General features: G+C 36.6%; 1 protein-coding gene across 3 annotated transcripts in view; it reads right to left on the reverse strand.

Annotated features, from left to right (window-relative positions):
* The window catches only part of FTO (FTO, alpha-ketoglutarate dependent dioxygenase), a 223,101-nt gene that overhangs the window by 147,042 nt on the left and 60,273 nt on the right, over nt 1-15,786 (reverse strand). For all 3 annotated transcript variants that reach the window (XM_027878998.1, XM_027878999.1, XM_027879000.1), the window contains exons 6-7: nt 14,740-14,883; nt 9,646-9,765 (exon numbers count right to left, since the gene is read on the reverse strand). In XM_027878998.1, the coding sequence (XP_027734799.1) occupies nt 9,646-9,765; nt 14,740-14,883 (264 nt within the window). The remainder of the gene's footprint in view (nt 1-9,645; nt 9,766-14,739; nt 14,884-15,786) is intronic.

The raw sequence follows: 15,786 nt of genomic DNA on the forward strand, positions 1-15,786 counted from the left end.
AGCAGCTGTTTACATCTCATTCTTGTCTGGAAGGTAAGTATTACATTACAAAGGAATAGACAAAGTTAAGAGAACAGTACCCCACCACCTCAGATCTGACTGGTATAAAATAATTCAAGCAGGAACATTCTCTTCAAAAATCCTGATCAGTGTCAATCTTGACATTATTATTGGCATCTCTGCATGTTTACAAACAACTCGGACAAGTGAAGTGAAAACTGAATAGATCACAGCAGCTTTATTTTAAAACAATTAAGAATATTCTTTGTCCTTGGTTGCACTCAAATGCGTCTGCATCATTAAAAGAATTCTCTAAAATTTTCAAGCCTTTCAAAATGCATAAAAGCTATTTCTAAAATAAAGACATAGCTAAGTAACAGTATTCTTATCTTGGCTTTTGCTGGTACAAGGCTGCTGCTCTGTGTCTCATAAAGATTTCTGGCAGAGTGAGAAAACCTGGTCAGTATCAGAGTCTTTCCTGGGACCTGTCTGAAGTGTCGACAAGCAGCTAAGCTGAATATTAATACACTCTCCATCATCAAAAGCTGTTGCATACCCAAAGGAGGAAAAATATTTTAATCAGCTTTCAGCTTGTCTAGTAGAAGTCAGTTTATTCCTTCGGGATTATACATCTATGTGCTCAATTTTTGTCTTCGCGCTCTCTCTCCATACATATTACTTTTGAAACTAGCAGCAAAGAGCCTAAATCTGCTGTTTTGTTGGGAAAAGACAGCTAATGCTGTGATTCAATTACAGTATTTTACATTTAAGAAGAAAATCTAGAAGATGAAAAGCAAAGAAAAAAGTTGAGAAAACAGTCCTGTTATCAAGTTGTTTAACAGTAGGATTTCTTAAAGAAACCAGTGGGACTTCGTTGTTTTGTTCAGTATTTTTTCAAATTTTAAAGAGTGTTTAAGACTGGTTCCTCTGTTGTCTTACCCATCTCTTCTCCTCCCCAGTAGATTCCTAATTATTGGTACTGCAAATTCACAATTCCTTTAGCATAACAATCACCAGTGGAATTGACCCATGAATGTATAAACGTTCTATAAAATTGTGTATGAAGTATATCCTACACAAAAACCAACACAAGATCAGTAAGGGAAAAATGGTTTGAAGAGCCTTGACTGTACAATTGTACCTGCCTGGCACCCTCTCCTTTCTCTACTGTCATTCCTCTGAGAGACAATGCCAGTCCCTGTAAGGTTGCATTAATGAAGACACCAACTACAGAAGACTTTTAAAAGTGAGAAATACTAATAATCCTAATTCTGTGTATTTTTAAGCCTTTCAGAGGCATCATAAGATTTCAGACTACGACCAGATAGGACTTGTTATGATTTTTGGATTAAGCATCTACATAAATGCAATACAGAACTAATTTCATCTACCCTCATCCCTGCTTCCCAGAGGATAAATGTATTACCACTGGACATGCAACACCACGGTGTTCTTTTCTCTTCCCCATAAGAAAAGACAGAAATGTAAGGCTCTGCTGCTGAAAGATTTTCAGATAATTTATCATATCAAGGAAGTCTGGAAAGTACAACCTTTGTGTACTTTGGTACTACACAGCATCAGCATAAATTGGTTTGTACACACTAATCTTAAAATAATTTCTATCATCCATCAGCAACACAACCAATCATTACTTTTGAGAAAGGGAGTGAATTTTGTGGTCCTATTACTGTAAATGGTTTCAGCACCAAAACTCTTATTTCATTAAATGGAAGCATGACACTGGACAGAATATGAGACCAAAAGGATGACAATGAGTTAACTTACTCTGACGTGTGTCTGAATTACAAAAAAACCTCCTATAACTCAGTTATCCAAGCTGAGTCTCACCACAACATCACAAAACAACTGACCTTCTAGCTAGCTGGTGAGGCTTTAATCCATTAGCATGTAGGACACAGCTTGAAGATGGAGCTAAAATATAATTATTAGCAGTGTATATATGCATACATATACACACACACACATAAAAATAATCACTTCAGTTTATTACACAATTATATTGATCCCTAGGCAGCTAGACAGCATGAACTGATGCACTGTTCCCAGCTATTAACAGTGCACTTTGCAGAACACTGTATGCTAAGCACGAAGTTGAATTCATCTTGAGCACAGCTCCACTGATGCCATTCCCATTCACCAGCAACAATCCGGCCTGTTCTCACCATTCCCTTAATTGCTTTACTACATTACAGAAATTCAAAATGAGTTCTATGAAAAGAGATGCCAGTAGTCTAATTGTGATAAACAATCATATTGTTTTACAAGAATAATTTAGATTTGTTACACTTAAACTTTATATCAGTGCCTCTGCTGTGAGAATTTAATATAGACTACAAATTTACTAGCAGTCCAAGGAAAACTGCCAAAATCTGATGTTGACTTGTGACATTTGAGGAAGCCAGTAATTATCTTTCTACTGCAGAATAGCAAACATTATATCTACAGCTTCAAGATTATTAACCAGAAGCATGTGTAGTGACAAATGTAAAATGCAAAAAAGATTCACACAAAAGCTGCTGAGAACTAGACCTGGGAACTGCCAGGAGGCAATCTGAGTCAGCCAAAACACAGTAAGCTCTTGCTGTTGTCCTTAAACAGATAGAACTTTCCCATCTGAAAAGAAAAAAAAAAATATCTTCTATGTGGCCCAAATTCTACAATTTCCAGTCATGGGTGGGAGAGGCAGAAATTTGTTGGGTTCCTTCAAACGCAGGATGTTCTTTCCCTAAGACATGGCCAATAATTTTTGAAAACCACACCTAAGTTATTTGCAAAAGTTAAACAGAGGGTCAGTGAAAGAATTGGCACCTAATCTATCAGAGCATAATGCTCTCCATGGCAAGTTCTGAAGCCAAGTTTTATTTCTTTATGGTCAAAATGAAAGCTGCAGTAACGTTAAAGAACACAGTGCAAAAACACTATTCACCCATGATCTTGTTAGGAATTAGAAGGACAGATGATCAGATAGCAAAGAAAAGGCATCAATGCAGCAATGGTAGCTTTTCAGAAGACATCACCTCCTTTGCCTACCAAAGTTATTTGGAAAGTAAAACAGCTGTATTCTATTTTATAGTGGTTACAGAGCCACTAAAATACCAATAGCAATAAAACCATGTTTAGCAACACTAGCTGTACTCAAAAAAAAAAAAAATATTACAGCAATGTAGATGGTGACATTTTAGTCATACTGCCATTTGCTTTCACTTTCATTAAAAATCACAACTTCCCCTAGTTTATAGCAATCACAGTACAAATTATTCCTGCCAAGCCACTGTAATTCACAGTTTTAACACCAAACTAAATTCTTTTTTCCTGTGTAGCATGTCCATAAACATATGTGCATACAAATCCATAAGCTCTATATCTAATCACTTCTACGACTGCATAAATAAGAACTAGAAATAATTTTAAATATTGGTAAAATTATTCAATTTATATATAACATATACACAAATTCTAAAAATACAGATTAATTTCTTTTCAAGAAATATTATAGTTAATATTCAAATACAGTCCTTCATTCCGTTTTTCTACTAGAAAATAGATTTTGAAGACAGAACCATATCACAGAATCATAGAATGGCCTGGGTTGGAAGGTACCTTAAAGATCATCTTGTTCCAGCCCCCTTCTATAGGCAGGGACACCTTCCACTAGACCAAGTTGCTCAGAGCTGCCTTTTCACTAAACGTAAGTGTATATGAATCAGAAGTTACATAAAGAAGTTAATTAGAAGATCATCATGGCTAAAATCCCCAATATGGCTGGGTATGTATCTGTGTGTAAAGCATGCACACACACATACAGTCACACCATACATCAGCTCTGGTGGTCTACCCACTAAGGAAGAACTTTCAACACGTGATAGAGAATCCTGTTTAAGCCACACTTCTCAGCTCAGACACAGAGATCCATTTACACAATTCAGATACAAGACTGGGGAATAATCAATCTGCACAACTTTGATTTCTGCTGATCGTGGTATATGCATTTATGCCTTAAATACTAACACTGAGCTCACCACATGTTACATGTAAGCACATGTATTTACTACACACAATTGTATACATCCAAGAGTATAAAAATACAGTGAAGACAACAGAAAGAAGCCGTGTTACAGTAAGAAGCACAGGGCAATGGAATTCTAGCTATCCAAAACTGAAGCTCACCGAGATCCAGTTGTGTGCACAAGAACACCTACAAATGTCAGACTCGTATCTCAGAGGCAAATCCACCTGGAGAGGAAGCCAGAAGCAGGACAGCACACCCAGCCCTTGCCCCCTCTGGTGCAGCCACACGACAGGCACAAACTGCACAACCCACCCGTAGCCCTCCCATCTGTGCTGCCAGAAATGCATCTCACTGTCCCACAGGGCAGAAATTGTCCTAAACTTTCCCTGGCTTATGCCAGTTTAAATTATAAACCTAATGTTTTCAGTGTGATTTTTCCAGTATGGGAAGACTGCCCTTTGAACAATTCCAGTTTATAACAGAAATCTTACAGTGGTTCATATCAACGCAGCTTAGATCTCAACCAGCTCACATAAGGGTTAAAAACAGAAAGTGCTATCCACTGGTTTGCTCTGATGTTCCTGTAGATATTGTCACTGGATGTATCCTCAGAAGAATTCTATTCAACACCTCTGTCTTTAAGTACAAAGCTGTAGGCTGTAGCAGCTTTAGGAAACATAAGTATCCTTTTTTCTGCTGCACAGTATCTGTGTGTGAAATTCTCTAAAGGGGTTTAAGTATTTACCCTGAACACTATCAGACAGTTTCTAAAATTTTCCTTATCCTGTTGCAGAAACACTTCAAAGAGAATCATAAACACAGTCTTTTGTGCTTTCAGCACACACGTTATTTTGGAAGCTTAAGCCTGAATTCCCTCAGAATTGTAAATAATTTTTTTCTGAAAGATGTGCAATACAACTTTTTTTTCTTTTTACAGATTGTTAGTGATTCCACTACAGACAATGCCGAATCCTTTCCCATATTTGTGACAGCTAAAAATATTGGGGTCAAGGAAATTAGTGCCAGAAAAAGAAAAAAAGGAAAAAATAAGTCTTCGGGATCAGGTTTTGTTGTTGTTGTTTAAGACAAAAGGTACATTTCCAGAAACATCTGACTCCCAGTGTACGTAAAATATAACCTGCCAAAAATACATTTATTTAAAGTGTCTGGCCTAAACAGATAAGGAGAGCCCCAAAAGACAAGAAATATGGCTAAAATTTGGGTCTTTGAGCTGCCATGTTGTACCTACATTTCACAGTTCATTAGGCAAATACGATCACCCATCGCCACATGGCCCTCCAATAAAGTGTGACACTGCAATATCTAAGTACAATGGGAAAACTGAAAGACAAATTAAAATAATACGTCAGAGTTCCTTGAATTTTGGCTGACAAGGTTAAACCAATTGAAATGTCAGTTAAGTTGCTATGCATTTTCTGAAAGAAGCTAAACAACCAACCAGCCTGTTTGTGATCCCATTATCTATTTTTTTAAAAATAATTGGTTAGTTGTTTAAAGTGCCAAAGTCTACAAAAGCTGGGAGAATTCCTTGTAAAAGCATATTTTGTCTTAAAGCTTTTCATGGTTATCTGGGAACTGAAATACTTTTGATTTAAATACATATTTAAACCCTTGCTTTAAATTGGAAAAAAAAAAAATGGCTCTGGGTTGAGATTTCGTAGCTCAAGTTTCAGCCTAGACTCAATTCTAACTGTCAGGCTGTAAGCCCCTGACAATAGTGGCTTACAGCTGAAACTATGACATACTTCATATGCAGCAACAGTAGCAAATAATGAAATAGAACTCAAAAAGGAAAGAAAAATACTTTCACAAGAAAACGGCCTTGCTCTCTGATTTCAATTCAGTTGTATAAACTGATAAAAGCATGTTGTTGAGAACAACAGTAATAATAACATGACTAAATAGAGTTCTTAAAAAAGTTTTACAAACCAAGGTGAAAGCTGTGCAGAAAGATACCAGTTTGCATAAAATGCCACCTTGTTCATTACGACTACGTAGAGTGTAAATGCTTCTGCTTTTACACTACATTTACAAATTAAAAGGTGTGCTGCATTTCATTATCATCAGCTCTATTTTAAGATGCCGAAAAGTGAAACAAATGGTGTAACAATTACTTGTGTTTCAGTTATACCATTAAGAAATCACTACCCTGAGATCTATGTTTCATTCCTTTAAGTAGACCTTCTACTGCAGGCAAACAGTTGTGCTGTTACGTGTAACTCAAAATCCCTAGCGCTTTTCTCAGCATTTCAGTTCTACAGTTTTTTTTGTCTTGCCAAATTCCTGCATAAATAGGTGGGATTAAATGGAGCCTAGCCTACCTAGCATAATTATATATGTTGTGATTTTATACTGCAATGAAACTGATACATTTTAATAATGCCAGTCTTGGCTCTTACCCACTAAAGTCAATAAAGGTTATTAAGGCCAACTGCCATATAAATACATTGCTACATTGCTAAATGGACTGTCAAAGCAGAAAATACAATTCACACCATATAGCACTGCAAAGGTCCTTTTTTTTTTTTTTTTAAGGAACACTAGATATGTTTAAAAAAGCCTTTAAAAATTCAATATGTAAGTGTAACCATGTATGTTTACTTATCATTTCACAAACAAAAAACATTTCAAAAAACATTTCACTGATTTACATTTTACTTTTCTAACATGAATCAACCTAAAACAAAATAAACAAACAAAAAGACTGCAGGATTTCTGCAGTTCTTACGGATTTGGTATGGTGGTTAAAGATTTTCATAGCTAAAATAAATGTCAGATTGCAAGGTTTGCATGATATCAGACCCTGAGAGACAAATTGTCTCTCCACTGAATCTCAGAACAGCTACAGCAAGACTTGCTCACCTCACATGAGATTTCAGCTTTTCAGACTTCTCTTTACCCAGAAAGCAAAGCTTGTACGGTCTTTTTTTCAAATGGTAACTCTCCCTTTGAATTCAGTGAGCATTTATCCTGATGTTGCAGGTGATAACGTGTTAATCTTGGATGACTTTTAAAAAAAACCTCTCAAACATATGAATAGCCTTCATATTTTCAAGGGAGGGGGGGGGAAAAAAAGAGGAGATTGGTTAAACTGCTTTGGATTTAATGGCTCATAAATTCATGAGGTAATATTGTGGGAAATGTGATGTTTTATCAGAATGTCATTCAAATGAAAGGTTTAACATTTACATCACAAGAGTGAGCTCTAAGTAAAACTATCCTCAGGGAAAGAAATGCCAGGAATAAACATTATGATAAAATTGTGTGCTTGCTATAATGTACAAAAATATTAAAGGCCACAGGTCTGAAAACACTGGGCTAAACTTCCTGCAATATCATATTCTGATGTGACAGAGGAGTAATTACAATTAACAGCATCAGGGATAATTTCAGAAACTTTCTTTCCTTCTTTATAGCTGCTCTACTAAACAACAGGGAAAAATAAAAAAAAAGGCACACTGGGACCCCAAGTCTGAATTTGTATCACTGTAGACACACATATAAGAAAACTAAGTGAAGAACTGTTCAGCTCACACACAAAAGAAAAACACAGTGCTTAAATATTTTCTTTTAAGAAATAATTCCTTTTAACCAGCAAACTTCTTCCAAAACTAGATCAACAATTCTAAGACATTTTTACTTTTAGCATTTTAGATAATTCTTTTTTTTTTCTTTTTTGACAATCATTCAGCTAAAATTATAAATTTGGAAAAAACCACATCAGCTGCAGACTACTGGGTACCTTCAAAAATACCCTTTTGATTTAACTTAGCTGTGGAAGCTAAGCATGCACCAAAACACTGCACTTTTTATGTTAAATTGCTGTTGAATTTGTTAACCCGCAATTGATTTCCTGTGTTATGGAATCTTAGAGATTACAGCTAACTTGAAGCAACAGGGATAATTCTTGATGTTAATGCCACATTTCGATGTATTTTTATTCAGGTCGTTCCTGCTGCTGCACTGAAACTGCAGCTCAACATTGTCCCCTACTGTCACCTTGTGGAACACCACAGGACAAAATGTAGGCTAAATCAAAAAAAAAACCCCACCACACTTCCAAGTCCCAGATACAGTAAGCATCACATTTACTTAGAGACTCAACAAAACAGACATTCTCAATTAGCATTCTCTTCTGTCTCCTTCAATAGCTAAAATTAATTGTGAGTAATATGTTATAAGTCATAAAACATTAAAGCAATTTTTAAAAGTTAAATTAGAAGCAGCTTCTGTTTTGGCCCAACCTTCAGTTTGCTGATAAATATCATCCTGAGGCCTGTTGAAAGGAGATACACTGACGCCACCATGTTTCTAATTAGAGACACCTGGCAATGTCACACCGACTGCAGAAAACCTAACCCTTGAGAGCTCCAGAGTTTGCTGGTTTTCCATGTTCTCAACACACAATGCATACAAAATATCAAACATTCTTGTCTCTACCTCATCTAAGCCTGTGTTACAAGTGAGTAAGCTGTCATTTGAAAGAAAAACAAACCGAAAGATTTTTTTAAATAAGAAAGGTCATTCAAGACTGTGAGCACAACAGAACACAAACATGAGGGGGAAAAAAACCCATATAAACAAGTTATAAATACTTTTTCTCCTTTTGTAGAAAAATTCAGTGTTCACTGATTCCCTGTGACAACTGATTGCACTACTGAAAATTCCACTTTTCCAGACATTTTTCCACATCTGGAACATGCCATCGCTGGAGAAGCTTACAATACATTTGAGCAGCTTAGTGAGTCACAACATTTCCCTCGGGACTCAAGATTATATTCTTGTTGCACCACATCTCCAGAGATTCAAAACACATCCCTGTTCAGCATCCTCAGCAATACTACAAACTTTTCCAAGTCCATTATAGGCAAATTGAGCCTTTATGTTGTGACCAGAAGTGATCAAGAAGCAATTCTTGACAGAAATATGGAGATGATCAGGAGACATTTACCCCTATAGTTCCTTCTGAGTACAAACCCAGCAGCAGACAACTGCTCCCAAAATGACAGGACAGTAACCCAACTGAATCTCTACTTGGACAGCAGCAGCAAACAGTGTTGGCACCGAGTCCATGTTCAAGGAAAGCAGAATGTACATTCAAGTACTCAGGAACCATTATTACAATTATCCTTGAAACTACTCTCCTCTTGTTGGTTCTAGCTGTGGTGTAAGTGTGCAGGTATAGACCTCCAGATGACCAGTTCTGTTCTCAACTTTCCTCTCATGTATTTGCCATTGTTGTCATTGGCAGAGTTGTCTATCTGGGTGTCACACGAAAAAGTGGACAATGCAGCTTCATGTACCAATTTGTGTGATGTAATATATGACTGTCAGCTTATGAGACTGTCAAACCTTAAAAACAAGCAAAGTCAGGAAATAACTAAAATCTTGGGGGTTTGGATCTGATTTTGTTCACATTTTTTCTGGCTACTGGGGGATAAAAGTAAGAGGAGACAGTATAAGGCTGACAGTGATTCTGTTTCTCATATGTTCTGAATAAAGTTTAAAACCCATTACTACAGTACAATTAAAAACATAATTGTGAGTGCTCTCAGAATTAAGCCCTAGAGGCTTTAGACTTTAAAACTACTTACCATAATCTCCATTTTTCTCCAAAATTCTTCCAATTTAGCCATAGGTTTAAGCCACCAATCAGTGCACTTCAAATACCTCTTGCCTTGGAACCAAAACTGCCTAAGCCACTCAAATTCAACCTGCAAGATAAAAACATATGACAGCATAAACACCTGTGTTCATTATCTGGGGCAGGAATGGGGTAGTGCAAGAATCCAGCTATACCTGAACAATCCCACAGAAAAGGAAACAGTCACCAAAGTACTCATTTCCAAACACATCCTTACACCCAGCTGTTTTACTTCTATTCCACGCCAATTTGTGACCTGAGCTACTCTCTTCAAAACCATGAAGCTGCAAAAGCCAACTATTTTTTGTTTTCACATGTGGTACATGTACAACGAACATTCAGGTTTCCTCACAATTCAGTCAAATAGGTACCAACTCCAGGTCACTGTGATTAATATTGGGTGTTTCAAAATGTTTCCCTCATAAAAGACTGAAAAAACTTGCAGTAATAAAACTTGTATTGCTAGAATGCAGCCCAGTCAATTGCTATGGAACAAGAAGGTGGCACTACAAGGAATCACAGTCTCTCATCCTTTACCAAACAGCCCATTTACCAGAGAAGATGGTTTTCTTTAACAGTGTTCTGTAGTTCTGGCCTCTAGAATTCCATATTTATCTTTGTTGTGGTATTTATGTTTCACACTAAGTTCAAAGATGCTTTAATCATTATTTGTACCACAAAGGACATCTGTTCATCCCTGCTCAATTCCAAAGGTGCAAATAAAGACAACTTACCAAGGTGAAGGAATAAAGAAAACTGCCCAAACCTGTCACCTAAGACTTCCCTTCCTGCAGGGAAACAGCTACAGAAATCTGAAAGTGTTCCACTTAACATTAACTAAAGGTTTGGTCAATATATTAAAGTTTTCAATAAAAGATGCTTAAATTTCCAGTGTATAAAAATAACTTAAGGCAAATTTGTTGATAAAATATAACATGATTAGTTGGCAGACACAGAGCTTAGAATGTTTTTTTAAAAAACTGACTGTTAGCCAGTGACTCTTTAGCAGAGAAGTTTGATGACATCCTTCCTAAAAACGCTGAAGGAAACCTTGCTTCCTCTACAATATTAATGAGGTATGAAGGACCAAGTTATGGTTTGTAAAAAAAGAAATAAAATTCTGTTTTGGGAAGGCCCAGCATATAATTATTTAACTGGAATTTTAAAAACTCAGTAATTTTTTTTCCTCTCCCCACTTCTTTTTGAGTTTTTTGGCCTCTAATGTCTGGCAAAGAGGTTTCATGAAATTAATCACAAGGCCATTAATCAATGAAAAAAAACCTTTTTATTAAAATCGATGTTAAAATATGATTCATCATGAATCTATTTCAGTCTATCTGATTTCTGACTAGTCATATTGATTTGTTGCATTAATCTATGCAATTTCAGTCTAATTCAAGTCTGGCATATGGGCCAAAATTTAAATGTATCTTGATCCTATACAAAATATACAATTTGACACAGGAGAGCTGCTTTTTAGGTGTAAGACAGAAAGTTTAGCAACAAGCTAATTCATTTTCTGCAGGATTAGCTGGTCTCGTCAGAGGTCTGTGAACCTAACTGCAAAAGCAGCTGTTTAATGATGTGGACTGACATCTAACATAGCTTTCAAACTCAGGTCCATATTCATCTCACAGCATCCCTGTTTAGCTCTAGTCTGAGTTAATAAAATGAGGTTTGGGGAGGAAAACAGTGTTTCACCCACCACCTTGGCCATGAAGCTGCTTGACATGTGACTGCACTGAACTATCTCCTCTGAGCAGGTAACTGTTGATTCTGAGAAAGAAAACCATCTTGCTGAGGCAAGGGTGACGTGATTTCTCTATCCTTGTTTTAGATATATGCAAGCATAAATACTTAGATTTGCTAAAATCATTTGCTAAAATCACAATATAAAAAAGACAACAAACTGCCATATTTTTAGCACAATACCCAGACACTAAAAAAAAATTCCTCTAGTGTTTTACTTCACTGAGAGTATCCAATCATTAGTTTGGTGCTGGCAAATAAAGAAGCCTTGAAAGTACCTCACACAAACATGAACTATTAGCAGATTTTGCATTAGTCAGAGCAAGAAAAGCAAAATCTCTTTGAAATGTGAAGAATAGCAGGGTGAAGATCTTTTATTTGCAGATTTCTTTTTAGGTATGAGCATTTACATCACCTGTTCAGCAGTGTTCTGTTATTCTAAAAAGCAATTGCCAGTGGTTTTCCCAAGGTATCCTGTAGCTCTGTTTGGGGTGTACTCAGCAGCTGTATGTATTTTGGAAAGCCAAGTGTGATTCAGTAGGAGCAAGAGGTTCCTGTTCAGGGAATTCTGCAAGACCACTTCTTTTGGGATAAATTATTACTGGCCAAACAGCGATGTGATTGTGACTGGGTGTGAGTTGTTAGGCTATTGAACTCCACAGCTGTAAGGTAACTACATCTGTTCACTCTGCTGCACTCCTGCCACTGAACTGTTTGTTCAGACTGCAAGCCCACAAGCTACTCAGACAAGCAGCACGTGAACACCCTTAATTAAGGCTATCTTCACTTACAACTACAAAGTGCATACTGGGAGCAAAGTGACTCACACATCTAACAAACAGCACTAACCTTGCAATTACTCAGATATTCCTTTGAAGGCTGTTTTACTGAGGGAGACCATGACAACAAAGCTAGGTCTAAAAAAATATTAAACTTCCACCTGGCTGCCCACTAGAGATGCTAAAAACCTCCTCAGGTTAGAATCCTGCTTTTTCAATAGGAAGACATCTCAAGACATCCAAGACAGAGCCCTGACAAATGAACTCTGGGAAATCTAATATCAAGTAAGGACATCCCCTAGATACTCACCCATACTTCTTTTAGAGGTTTCTCTGCCCACCATGAAAGTGGAAAAAAACCTGTAAGTCTCCACCTGTGCCTCAGATCCTCAGTTCAAATGCACTTTATCAGCACAGTAAGTCAATTTTCCTGCCCAGGAGTACAAAAGTGAAGGCACAGAATCATACCTCATTCTTTGAGTCTTGCTCATAGGCTTTTTCCCTCTAGTACAACTGATAATTCATCCAGGCCTCATTTGGCAGAGCAGTTAATTTCAGCACAGACTGTGAATCTCTGCTAAACTACTATATTTTAGCTTGGTTCGGTGATGGTTCTGCTCTGGTTAATGTTCTCTGATGACTTTGGATGTACCAGCAAGAGGGGTAAAAATAAATGAACCCATAGCATTTCAAGAAGATAAAGAATCAATAACAGTGGCTGCATCTAGTTATCAGAGTTCAACTGAAGAACTTCAGTTATGACAACACTTGAAAATAAAATACATCAGGATCACCACCTTTAGAGATGGGAATACTCTTATTTCAAGATCATGATTTCTGGTTCAGGGGAAGAAAAAAAAGTCACAAGGAGGTTTAGAACTAGCACAGAAAGCTGTATACCAGAAATACACAGGCAAGATTGGGATATTTGGTGGTAGTTTCCCATTAATGCTATGTTTGGCTTTTTGTGCTATTTTGATTTTGCATTAAAAACTATTAAAAAATTGAGGGAGTGAAATGCAAGCCTCATTTTTATCAGTAAGCAGTTTGATTCCTCAAAGAAACAAAACAAGTTCTTGTTTTTCACCTGCATGAGAAAGTTGGAACCTAAAATCTGTGCCTGAAAAGACAAAAATTTTTCACACAGAACAAAAGAAGTTAGGAAGACTTTAAACATAAGAAAAGTTCCATGAGCTTCACAGGTCTGCATGTTTTCACTTCAGTAATGTTTTAAAAAGAAATGTGCTTTACCAGAGATAAGCCACTAAAACTTTTGTGTACTTTTGCAGTAAAAAATGAAATTTAAGTGGTACTCTAACATACAGAATTTACCCTTCAATTAAAGAGGTGACCTTGGGATAAAATAATAAAAAGAAATAGAAAAAAATAGGTGAGCATTCTCTTTTCAAATAAAATATAGATCCAGTGTGTCTACTAAGTCTAAGTGCACAATATGTACAAGTTAAACAAAGATTGCTGTTACAGTATATCCCACATGTGTAACAGGAAACATCCCTGTATGTCACACAGCAAAATTATTCAGGTGACTGCAAACACCAGGGGCTAGTCTCTCACCTGATGTAAACAGCACATGGCTTTGATGTTAAAGGACCCGTGCAAATTTACACCAGCTGTGCATGTGGCCCTTGCTGCGCAAACCACATATGCGTGCAGTTTTATGGACTGAGCCTGATTAATGTTTTGTAAACCTCTCTATGCATCAGACTTTTTAAAATTGCCCTAGGAGCTGTTTTGGTAAAAGTCAAGGGTGCAAATCTTTTGCCAACAGTATACTCCATTTTATCAACTGTAAACACAATATAGATAAAAATGTGTTCTACAGAGTTTTAGTAACACTACAGAATGAGAATTCCTCAGCAGAAAGCAATTTAAACACCTCACACAAATTCTAATTTTAGTGAAAATGACCCACGTACGGATTCTAATAGGGATTGTATTTATCTTAATAGAAATACATCACAGCTTCAAGCAAGAAAGCACTGCCAGCCTCAGTGCAATCCTGTCAAAGGGCATTGTTACACCTGCATATATTGTAGCACTAAATGACCCTCTTAAATATGTTCCCCACAATGGTTTCCAACGTATTTTTTTCAGAACACACTTTAGTCCCACACTCGGAACTTCGGCCAAAAGCTGGTTCAACAGGAATCAGGGAGAAACTGCAGGAAAATGTTACTTGCTCTTTCCCTCTAATTTCTTCTCTCTTCTTTTCAGTTAGAGAAGCACAAGAGCACTTTGTCTGTCCACCACCCTGCCAGATTCAGTGTAATATTTTATGAAACTTCTCTTACTTTACCAGCAGAGGGATCTTAAGAAAGAAAAATGAAAACTTCTAGGACAATCCCCATTATTGTACCCAAGTAAAAAAGCCTTAAAATCCACACTGCAAACTTGCATAAAGCAATGTAAGCAGCTGAACACGACTGTCATTAACTCCATGAAGAGACTGCACCACTCAGGCCTGGCTGAAGTATTTTCAGTGCAGATCATCTCACCTCATTATGTATTTCTTCTACTCGCTTCACAACTGCAGCTTCCAGTGATTTCAAAGATAAAGCCATGGAATCAGAATCAGTCTGTAAATTCTGGAGTGCCAGTTCACATTGTCCAAATATGTATTCCAATGTTCCTCTAGAACACTATAAAGAGACAACAAAAAAGTATATATATCCACTTCAGAAAATATGTACTTATCAAATATATTGAAAAATTTGCTTCTGAAATAACCAAAGTAGAACAGTAACTTTAATCAAAAGTGTAAAGCTTCCTGAATTGTCTATATAGTTATTGATATAAACTACGCTGAAGTCTAATCCATCAAACATCTGCCAACCAGTACAGCATAGACTGAAAGGAGAAAGAAAATAATTCACTCAAAATTTACTTTACAATTATAGCACATAAAAGCATGCCATACTTCCCATTGCTTCCTGGCCACCTTCTGACAGTATTTCACAATCAGCTGTATTTGCTCAGTTGTATGGGCTTCTACTAATACTAAAATGAAATTCCATTTCCAGTCTGACAGAGCTGTTTGCTTACAAGCTAGAGAGAATAAATATGAATAAAACAATTTTGCACTTCTTTTGGTTTTGTTTTCACTATATTTCCTTCAAAATTAGAGGGAAATCTGTAAAAATCTGTTTGAAACAAAAGAAAGACGAAGTACATATTTTAATTATTTTCAATTAAATAGCTGATCAGTATTTTTCTCTATGCTTTCCCACAGGAATACTACATGAAAAAGAACTACTGATAACACTATGGAAAGGAATAAGGGAAAGGTCTAGCAGGAAAAAAAAATTCAAACCCCAAAACAAACAGAAAAAGGAGCCTTAACACTTGAGAGTATCAGGCTGAAGCCTTGTTGTCACACAGTGATTCCTAGACAAGGGACTCAATAGCTTTTCTGTTTATTCAATCCTCAAATGCAGAGAAGGACACAATTTAAAGCATAGTTGGGCTTAGTCTTGGTTGTTCTGATCTCCTAAAGGCCTTTTTTTCTGCCAGTGGACACTCTGATTTGTGTTTTGAGTATTTCT

This window comes from Empidonax traillii, unplaced genomic scaffold (assembly GCF_003031625.1).
Source record: "Empidonax traillii isolate 1590-97213 ecotype Southwest subspecies unplaced genomic scaffold, ASM303162v1 scaffold49:size1601597, whole genome shotgun sequence".
NCBI lineage: Eukaryota > Metazoa > Chordata > Aves > Passeriformes > Tyrannidae > Empidonax > Empidonax traillii.